Source organism: Lepisma saccharinum, chromosome 26 (assembly GCF_977018435.1).
Source record: "Lepisma saccharinum chromosome 26, izLepSacc3.1, whole genome shotgun sequence".
NCBI lineage: Eukaryota > Metazoa > Arthropoda > Insecta > Zygentoma > Lepismatidae > Lepisma > Lepisma saccharinum.
In genome coordinates this window covers 27,551,859-27,562,880 of record NC_139254.1, presented here as the reverse complement: position 1 = coordinate 27,562,880, position 11,022 = coordinate 27,551,859, and the positions used below count along the sequence as shown (strand labels likewise).

At 38.7% G+C, this 11,022-nt stretch overlaps 1 protein-coding gene across 1 annotated transcript; it reads left to right on the top strand.

Annotated features, from left to right (window-relative positions):
* The first annotated feature begins 294 nt into the window (after positions 1–294).
* Positions 295–10,613, top strand: LOC145979689 (uncharacterized). The gene is made up of 2 exons (XM_083112661.1): positions 295–366; positions 9,923–10,613. Exon 2 carries the CDS (start codon positions 9,982–9,984, stop codon positions 10,576–10,578), a length of 597 nt encoding a protein of 198 aa, XP_082968787.1. The 5' UTR covers positions 295–366; positions 9,923–9,981; the 3' UTR covers positions 10,579–10,613.
* Positions 10,614–11,022: the final 409 nt, after the last annotated feature.

The following is an 11,022-nucleotide window of genomic DNA, read 5'->3' as shown; positions in this document are numbered from 1 at the left end:
AGTGGATGTTTTTCTAGTGTTTTACATGCGCAAGTTCAAAATAACACAACAAAATATGTTTCCTTCTGAAAAATTGGCGGGCCTCCATGTTAAAGGTTTAATTTGCTAATTTTTAAAATAAATACTTGTGTCATTGTATGACGTCATAACTTGTTTGACGCAATTTTGTAACCTTTGCAATGGTTATATACTAACCTAAAAATTTCAGTTCCGGTTGCTAACTAATATGAATTATTGATTAGAAAGATGATGTTAGTTTATTTTTAAAATGTATGAGTTTTTTAGTGTAATCAAGCAAAGATTTTCAAGATTCATACAGCTTGTGTGGAATTAATATTAGCCGAAGATTTAAGGAGTCCTGACTGTGTAAGTTGATGATATTTTTTTATAAATAAGCCTTAAATTGCTTCCCAGGTCTGAGGTAGCCTCACTAGGCTGGAACGTCTTTTGTTCTCCGAGAAGGAGTAAGAGTAAATTTATTTCGAGTGATAAAGATCGGGCACGTAACTAAAAAAATCCTCGAGTTCTGAATTTATCAAGGCAACACAAAATAAGAAATACAGTAATATAATAGTATAGGCCTATTCCAAATGCAGACAGGCAGGGGGTGTCAGGGTGATGTCACAGATATCCATGAAACTGAAATATATTATTCTAGATACAAAATTATGAGACACATATTTTTTTGTTTCGCAATAAAAAAAAATTGGCCGTCTTAGGCTGCTTCAAAGTCTGGGGCCAAATTTTCACAAGTTTTGGTGCCAAAAAATGTAAACGGCTGTTTCTCAGGAACCATTAAAGATATTTGGATTCTGTTTTTTTTTATCTGAAAGTTTATTGAAAGCCTTTTCAAATGCATATACAACGAACTTTATATGCAGCTTTTGGGGTGTGCTATGAATGAAATTTTAAAAAATTAGCCCCCTTTTGGACCCCCCAAAATCTCGAAAAAGCCACCCTAAAAAATTTTCAAAATTTCAGGGCAATTAACAGCAATACCTCAAGTTGAACATACGTAAATTTCACGGGGTGTATATGCCTGGTTGTAGTTTTACACAATATTTTAATAAGCACATTGACAAGCTGAAAACTTAAACGTAAGACATTTTTTATGTAAGCTATGCGATGTGAACTCCCAGTACCGGCATTGCATATGTTAGTTCTGTTCATGAGAGCTTTTTCTACACAGGCAGTTTCAGTATTAGAGATGGCATGCAGTCTTCCAGATTGTCCAAGGGGGTGTGGTGGAGAAAGAACTTGCAGAATATTTTGCAAAGGTATCACGTACTGATGTTAGTGTTGCCTAATTCTATCAGGAAAATTATAGCCCTTTGCAGGTCCATGTGGCAGCATGAAATTTACATGCACTTCCTGCATCTCGAAGTACACTTTAGTTGCTTCTTCAACCCACCAGCAGTCATCATACATAACAGCCAAAAACGTTCTCACTTTGATGTCGTGAATTTTACAATACTGCATAACATGTGAGCTGTTTCCAATAGTAACATTCACTTCTTGTTTCTCATTCTGGGCAGTTCTTGCAATGGAAACTACAATATCATTTCCAGTTCCCTCTGCATGCCACACATGACTTTTATGAATCATTCGCACTGCCTGCACATGTTCCCACTCTTTGTGTTTCATATCACGGAATGTTTGAATCTCTGCAGATGGAATGTAAATCAGTGTAACACCTGATGTATATGTCTGAACAACAGTCTGAAATTATTCTGCAGTCTGAATGCACTTAATATGCTTTGCTGATAAATTGTGCCGTGTAGCAAGGTGCTTAACTGTGTAACGATCCTGCGTGAACATATGTTCAAGTTGTCTGAACTTCCAACTCTTGCTTTGATATAAACATTTTTTATGCCTGTTCTCAAACCAGGTCACTTTATTCTTTTCTCAGAAAACACTGCTTTTCCACTTGTAAACATCTTCCTAATGACTCAAAACTCAAGCTCAGAAGGAATTAACAGCAATTTGTCTCAAACGAAAAGAAACAAATGAACATGTGAACATGAAAAACAAATGACTTCTAGTATGTTCTATAAATAAGAAATGTTGAATATGATCAGCAATATCATGATATATACCAATTACATGAATTATTTGGTTATGGACTCTTATGATTTGTATATTGTTTACCAATAATAGCCTGATGAAATAAGGTTTGTCTCCTTCAATATTACGATTGTGTTTAAGTTTTCAGCTTGTCAATTTGCTTATTAAAATATTGTGTAAAACTACAACCAGGCATATACACCCCGTGAAATTTATATATGTTCAACTTGAGGTATTGCTGTTAATTGCCCTGAAATTTTGAAAATTTTTTAGGGTGGCTTTTTCGAGATTTTGGGGGGTTCAAAAGGGGGCTAATTTTTTAAAATTTCATTCATAGCACACCCCAAAAGCTGCATATAAAGTTCGTTGTATATGCATTTGAAAAGGCTTTCAATAAACTTTCAGATAAAAAAACAGAATCCAAATATCTTTAATAGTTCCTGAGAAACAGCCGTTTACATTTTTTGGCACCAAAACTTGTGAAAATTTGGCCCCAAACTTCGAAGCAGCCTAAGACGGGCAAAAAATTTTTTATTGCGAAACAAAAAAATATGTCTCTCATAATTTTGTATCTAGAATAATATATTTCAGTTTCATGGATATCTGTGACATCACCCTGACAGATTTTCTCAAATCTGCCTGAATTGAAATGGATTTGCCCTATAACACCATTAAGCCTTGTTTCCATGATATGAAAACTCAATATGCTGACCAAGGCAGAAGTTTATTTTACTATAAAACAAAAACTAAACGTAACGTTTCAACACTCTAGCAAGGTCTTCTTCAAACAAAGGATGGAGGAAGGTGTTAGAAAGAGTGGAAAGGACAAGAGAGAAATAGGAGAGAAGAAGGAAGAAGAATGAAGGAAAAATAGCGTGAGATAAAGAGTCCAACCACATTCACTTTTAGGTGAAAGTACAGTTGACAAGGGAAAGCCACCTGCTAGAATGTTCCAGAACAACTTTCTAATAGTCTGGAGGGGAGTAATGTTTGTGTATATATATCGTCCTGTTTTGTACCTTGTTACATTTGTACTTGGTGCAGAGTCTGAAGAAGACCTTGCTAGAAGGTTGAAACGTTACGTTTAGTTTATGTTTTATAATATAATAAACTTGTACCTTGGTCAGCATATTGAGTTCTTCATATAATGGTATATTTCATGGCGTGTCTCAAGGATACAATCAGTTCTATTTCCTTAGCATAGTCAATCAGAAGCGACCTCTGGGTCACGGGTGCAAATGTAATGGCGGCCGAGTAAGATTTAAACAACATATCACATCACATTTTTAAAAGCCGATAACTATTCAACCGAGATGAATAACGTTTCCTATAAAAGAGGTAGTAGGTACAAATCAATGGCGCTGCTTAAATACATACTTTATAACGTGTACAGTACACGCATGGAAGAATATTTTAGTTGTTTCAATTGTAGACACCGTGCACGCACACATGGTGTAACTCAACGTTAGTGTTGTCCACGGGACGAGACGGGGCAGGCTTTTAAAAATTCGAGACGAGACGAGATTATCATGTATCCCGAGACAAATGAATATTTTCGAGACGAGACAGCATTTCCACGAGACGAGACAGCATTTCCACGAGACGAGACAGGCCAAAGTCTCGTCTCGTGGGCAACACTACTCAACGTGCCTTTCGTGTTGTATATACAACGACAACGTTGTATTATACATTGTAATCGCAAAAGCTGACCGAAATGTTACATGAATTGCTTCAGGGAAAGTACTATCTGCTATAAGCAGTGACGACTCGTGGCTTTTTCGGAGTGTAGGAAGAAGTTTTGGTAAACCGAGAAAGGTTTGAAAAAGGGGTTCAATTACATTAATACGTTTTGCTTGTACTATCCTTTGCATTTAGAGTGTTAGCTGCAGGCCATGCTCAAGGTGTGGCACGGGGCCCTTGCTCCTCACTTTGAATTACGAAATATTTAAATGTGAACCTATAAAAATCGACGAAAATAACATTGACGATTTTTCAGATTTTGCAAGAATTTATATTTCCTTTCCCTTCCCTATCGTGTGGATAGACGATAATAAAAAGTGTTGCTAAAACTTTGAATTTATGCTAAATACTTCTAAATTGTGGTAGGACTTATTATTAAATATTTTTTCGGATAATTGTAATTCTACATCTGAAACACATGTTATGTAATAGTGTAAATTTCCCCCCAAAATTGTTTAAAATGGTGCAACAAACGACATGGGTTCAACATCGAACTTAAAAGGGTTTGAGAAAATTGTTTACCCTCAACTTTCTACCGATTTCCTACCATAAAATCTTCTGATGAACTAAATCGGGCAGGATGAAAAAGAGACATAGGATAGATCGTGGCATGGTTGTAAAAAAGTTTTCCGCTGGATCGGCATACTCCCTTTCGTTTGAAACATGTCCGCTGGTGAAGTAGAAATAAGATTTGGACATAATTTTATTTTTATTTCCTGAAAAGATATTTCTTTGAATTCGATTTCCCTCTCCCAGGGATTGGCGTTTGCAGATTATGCTAGAAACGGTGCTAAGTGCCAACAAAGATCAAATTGTGCTTGGTTTAGTAACATTTTGTTGGGGTTGGCATCGCTGTTTGAGGAAAGTCTTGCTGGTTCCTCGATCCTCGCCGATCTTCGTAACCTTTCCCCACTCCCTTGCACTGCCCCTTCCACCCCCCACCCCCCATCTGTCTGTAGGATGACCGCCGAGATTCCTCAGCGAGCGGCAGAAAAGCCCGTGTCCATCGTCTTTGGACTGCTACTGGGGGTGCCAGACTGGAAGATATTACTAAACAGAAAATTTTGGCAGAATGCGACGCAAAAATATCGTTAACAGCAGCGAAAATAGTGGATACGGATCGAGAATGGGAAGGAGGAACTACGTGGATTTGTGTGGGGCAAAATAAAGGTCAGGATTGGCCTGGTTCAGACTGGGGGGTTGGGCACAAGTTAAACTGAAACGGGAGGACGGGAGCGTAGAATGCCCGCTATGTGGGGAAGACGAGACGAAATTTCACATTCTCCTCCAGTGCAAAGAAACAGGGGAGGCAAGACAAAAATATATCAGGGAAATAAATGAAGCTAACATTGACAAGCGTTATTAGGAGGGAGAGACCGAGAGGGGGGGGGGGGGAGGCGCAAATAAGGAATATGGGAACTTTCCTACACTACGCCTGGGTAAAGAGAGCAAAGAAGCTCAGTGGGGATAGCGAACATGTGTGAAAGGGGGGACGGTTGCTAAATAAATAAATTAGTAAATAAATGTGAGAAAATGTAGGAATCACTCAGTTAACAGTGCAAGTATAGGGAAAGAGTTGAAATGAAATAGTGTGAATGTGGAAGTAGACTAAGAGGAGGAATGGTGTAGGGAAAGTGCACTAAATTTTTTCACTTGTATGGTATGTATAGGTGTAAAGGCTCATACTTGAAATAAATTCTATTCTATTCTATTCTATTCTATTCTATTCTATTCTACTGGGGCAAGCGAGAGCAGTCAACTCTTGACAGTAGACAACCTAGGCAATCGTACGTACATTGCTCTCATAATTTTATAACACGCATTAAACTCCTAAAAGGTAGAGAACTCGAAATAAGTACAAATGGACTGTAGGAAGTTCCTCACTTCCTACATGCAGGAATCGCCCCTGGCTATAAGAATTTTGGAAGCATTTACAATTGCTAGAAAAATGCTAAAGGAAATGCTTCCGTCTAATGCGGCCCTTCCAAATACCTATGTTATTTCGGTAACGTGTTACTCAAGCAATTACTAAAAAGAGTAACGCTACTCTCCAACTATGGTTATCTATTAGGTTGAGATTTTATCTTCGGGGCGATTGCTTAACTTTAGATATCAAGAGGGCGATCATCATTTTATCTGACGTTCACTGACGATTAAATCTTAGTTTTTTAGGATTCGGAAGGCGACCACCCCCTCAATCCGCCAACGGTGGGGCATGTCATGCAGAGCCAAGACATCTGCGTTGAAAGGAGGCAAATGACCCCTGTTTGCGGCTTTGGAAACAAACGGAGCCTTTCACATTGTTCTCTCGCGTGAAGAACCAGAGAAGATGGCTTCCCCGCCAGATACAAGGAAGTTGAGATCGCTTCCTCCCAGACTGCGTGTCTCTGCTCCCATGCCATATGTGGTGCATCTGAGGAGAGACCTTTGACCTTCAGATCAAGGTCACAGTCTGCCATATGGTCGTTGTGCATGGCGTGGGCAGCGTTGCCACATGAAGGGAAATTTCCCATTTACAAGGAAATTCGGACCGAAACTTTAGCCAAAAGGGTAAAGGGAATTTCGATGAAAAATACCACAATTGCAGGGAAATTTTAAGGTCATCTGGCTACATTATTACAGTTTATGTTAATTTCGAATTTCATATCCACATTATTATGTTATTTATTTATTTTGCTATTCCTACTTGTTTCTGCTCCTTTAAGGTTATTGTACGTTGCTTTTATGCATCTTTGGATAAATTCTAACGATGAGGATTAACGATTAAATGGATTCCTGACCAGGAGTCAGACCTGGGACATCTGGTCAGGAAGTCATGAAACTGAAATGTGATATTTTTAAAATATTTTTTATTCAAACGAATAATAAATTCAAAGGAATACTTAACTACGTACTACTACTGCTTCGACCACCACCACTAATAATGCTGCTACTTCTACTACTACTAATTATTATTATATAATTTACTTAGGTGAAGGGAAAAATTGGTGCAAAAAGGGAAACTTTGCCCCTTGGAACGGGAAATTGTGCCCTCATATTGTGGCAACACTGGGCGTGGGGGAAGCGTCGAGGAAGCTCCTCTTGCCTTCTGGTTCTCTACAATAAAGTGGACTGTTGTTGAGCCCCTCTTTGGTAGCCCATCAAGCGTTTTGAACATGAAGCGTATTGGAATGTTGCAGGTTGAAATCCTGTAATGTCAATTTGACTGAGCTTCTGCTGTGATTTCCTTCAATCATAAAATAGGCCAGAAGATGTATTACATGAGTCAAATTAAAAGCTAGAAAGTTCGACAAGAATTACAGAACAGACTATATACAGCTGAAATTTATATGAGGTACCAACTGTTATTTAAATTTTCATTTGCTGTTATTTATGAGACAATCTCATGATCAAGTCACAAGTAAGATTCGAAATGCATTCTTGTCATTTTAAAGATGGCGTCTCCTGTACACACTTGCACCAGCGATGAGGCGTGGTTTCTTGCCCTCTGTCAGCCTAAAAACTTACAGAAATTTCTCGGTAAATAAAAATTCAATATATCTGTCCATGCTTACCACGCCAGCAAGTTTACTAATGGAGGAGAAAGTTCGCCAATGGCCTCAGTTTGCAGGCAGATGGGTGGAAAGGCTTTCGCAGTGGCTCATAAGTGACTGCAGTGAACCCCAAAGACTTATTCTTCTTAAGGTACACAGGCACTAACTCAGATTTGAAAATATATGTAGATCAGCAATAGCTCTGTGCTAAAATGCAGCACACTCGTGCAACCCTACACACAGAAATCTACGAAGTAAGAAACAAAAGAAATGAATGTTTTTTAGGTACAAAGCAATGGCGCTGCTTAAATACATTGTATATTAGTACAGTTCGCACCATTAATAAGTGATCTGTTGTGTCGTGGAATCGGTCATTCAACGAAGACCAGGGAATCCAACATTCATATCATCTTGCTTCGATTATCCTCTAACTTCTCCAAGATTAAATTAATGGTATGTACAGTCGGGAATATTTAATGCTATAAAATTAATGAAACACACGATTTATACAATTTTCTTGAATATAACAGACATACAAATAAACTTTCAGTAAAGAATACAAATTGTGTGAATTTCAGCGCCTGTTTCAATAACTCGATAACAATTCTAAATTTCTCCTGATTCTACTGTACCATTTGCGAAGATCAGGATGAGTGATGATATGATGAAATTGATGAATAGACACTCACAAACATCCATGCCCAGGCCAAGATTCGAACCCGGGACGCCTGGCGTTGTAGCGCGATGTGCTAACCACTCCGCCACGGGGCCGGCACCTCCTCGTTTGATTCTCACTTCTTCCTTCCTTCCTAATTCGAATGGCGCTTCTTCCCTTAACTCCAAATTTGATTCTCACTTGTTTCTCTCCTTCCTCATACGAATGGCGATTGTTCATCTCCCTCCCCACTCGATTCGCGATTGTTCCTCTCCCTCCTTATTTGATTCGCACTTGTTCTTGTCCTTTCTCATTCGATTCTCACTTGTTAATCTCCCTCCCCATTCGATTCGTCTTGTTGCTTTCCATCCTCATTTGATTCTCACTTGTTGAGCTCCCTCCTTATTTGATTCGCACTTGTTCCTGTCCTTTTCCATTCGATTCATTCTTGTTTCTCTACTTCCCGATTCGAATGGCGCTTGTTCCTCTCCCTCCTCTTTCGATTCGCTCTTGTTCCTCTCGCGTTTTATTCCATTCGCGTGTGTAAATCTCGTTTTTCTTTTCCTGTCACGCTTTTACTGACTTCATGAATGTTTAAATATATCCAAAATTACTGAAATCATATTCTGAACGAAGTACTGCATAAAAAACTATCAGTTGAATCAAAATTAATTATTCGTTTAATTATAGAATAAAATCATGGAGTGAAAAGGTTGTTTTACATGAAATAATGTAAATTCACTATATAGCGTTAAAATTCTAAGAAAAGCAAACAAATGCGAATTATGATATAGAATGTTCTTGGATATGATTTAAAATTTCAACTTTGATAGTTAAATAATAATTTGATATTGAACATACCCAGTTTTGTACGTCGTGCCAGTGACACATCGGAAATAAGAATAAACCCCAATTTTGCAACTTTCATTAGCCTCCCATAATTCTTCGTTTTTATCTTCAAAGCGTTCTGTTTATTGCTCTTCTGTAATAATACGAAATATATAAATGAATTGTTTATTAATTGCAAAATTGTTTATATTGTGATTGCATAGAGCACCTGTATTTCAGACTAAGGAAGAAAAATCTGATATTTTCAGGACTGAAAAATTCTGGTTATAGGCCTCGGGTATGTTACTGGTTATAGGGCTGTGCCTGCCATTGTGCGTCACAGAAGAGGTTTTGACAACCCAAACGGCGAGTAGGTGGCAGCTACGGAAATATCCCGCCTTCTCTCTCTCTCTGCGCGGAGTAGCCAAGGTTCCCCGCAAAAATACAGCTCAACTTTAGTTAACTTTCAATCCCAAGCTATTCATTAACCCTAGCTTTCCGGTCAGGCCCACCACCTCTATTTTTTCGATTTTTCAACTGTGAAAATTTTTATAAAAAAATGAAAATAAATCACATTGTTCCCTAGGGTGTTCCCAATATTCCTTATTAGTTTTTTTCATAAAAAAACATACATGTAATGTAGATGGAAGGCAAAATGCACTTGGTGCGCGTATCAGGCGCCATCTTTGAATGCGTGTTATTCGAGACACTCATACCAGTGAGAGTGTTCAATTGGTTGGTAATGATGGTATTTTTCATAATTATTATAATTAATAAACAACTGGCCCTCTATAAACAAAGAAACATTAATAAAAATATTATTTTTTGTGAGTTTTAGCAAATGGTAAATATGTGTGTGACACTGATACAATAATTGTTTTTTTAATTAATGATGATAATTTTTGTATTGATTATAATTAATAAATAACCGAAATTTATATAAACAAGAAAGCAAGCAGTGATTCAATACCAAAATGGTTTCTTGAATTTTAGTAATTAAAAAAGTGTTGACCTGAGAGCCCCTCCCCCTCAGGTCAGGTATTTAATTCTATACAGTTTTTTTTTTTTTCAGAAATATAATTTTGTTTTATCTTTTCGCTAGGTTACAGACAGCGACTGTCTCGGTATTCGGCACCACTGGCTCCACTGCTCAGCGACAGAATGAGAAAGAGGAGAGCTTTCGCCGACAAAGAGCTGGAGGCCACCATGTTGGCAAGGGAAAGCGAGGAAATGCTCAGGAGGATAGGAAGCAGCACCTTCCTCCCGTTGGTTCCACACATAGGACTCCACATGCTCGGAAACCACTCCGGCACCAACATCCATCCAGCTCACACCCACCACCATCACAATATTCCACTAACCCTCCTCTGGCAGTGCGGGGAATCGCCGCCTTTGCAGACGGCGCATCCACCGGCGCTGTCTCTTCAGTTCCATCGACTTTCTCTCGGGGCTCAGAGGACATCCGATGAGGTCAAAGGCGGTCTTGAGCTGCGGAAGTCCTCACCGATGGATGCCCACACTGCAAAGACATCTTCAAGACCAACGGAGATGTCATCGAAGAATAGCCAGTCCACAAGAGGAACAGCGAAACCACTTTATACACCCAAATCTGCATTCAGAGCTGTGAAGACATCCTCCGATCACGGTAGACTCTCTCCAGATATCCCTGAAAGCCAAGACAACACTGTATTAGCTTGTGACCGGCCTCTGAAAACGCGCCTATCCTTCTCTGTCGAATCAATCATTGGTGCAAAGTAAAAAAGTAAAGGAACAGTGCCACAATCTATACCATACGTCCACGGTTCTATTCTCAAGCTAGTCAGCGTGCCTAGTACAAAGCATTTTGGGGCGGAGCGTGAGTAACGGCATGCGCTGTAGACTTCCGCGTCTGCATCTAGCCAATGGAAAGCAGCGAGTGGGAGGAGCTAATCGTACAACGTTAGTTTATGACTCGCTTTCTACTTGCACAATATGAACTCCAGTGCTGAGGAGGTTAAATTAAGAACTGTAAATAAATATATAAGTTTTGTATATTTACGTATTTGTAAAAATATAATTTATTGGTATTTTCAGTTGTTATAGTGTTTCTTATTACTGGTCAGGATATGTGTGCACAACACAACTAACTTGCACAATTCGTTGAGGACATCCATATCAATCACTATTACTGCCAAAGTTTGCTCACCAAGGTCTCGTTTCGAT

What these genes read in the sequence shown, in the direction of transcription:
- LOC145979689 (XM_083112661.1), top strand. Translation starts at nt 9,982, where the DNA reads ATGAGAAAGAGGAGAGCTTTCGCCGACAAAGAGCTGGAGGCCACCATG.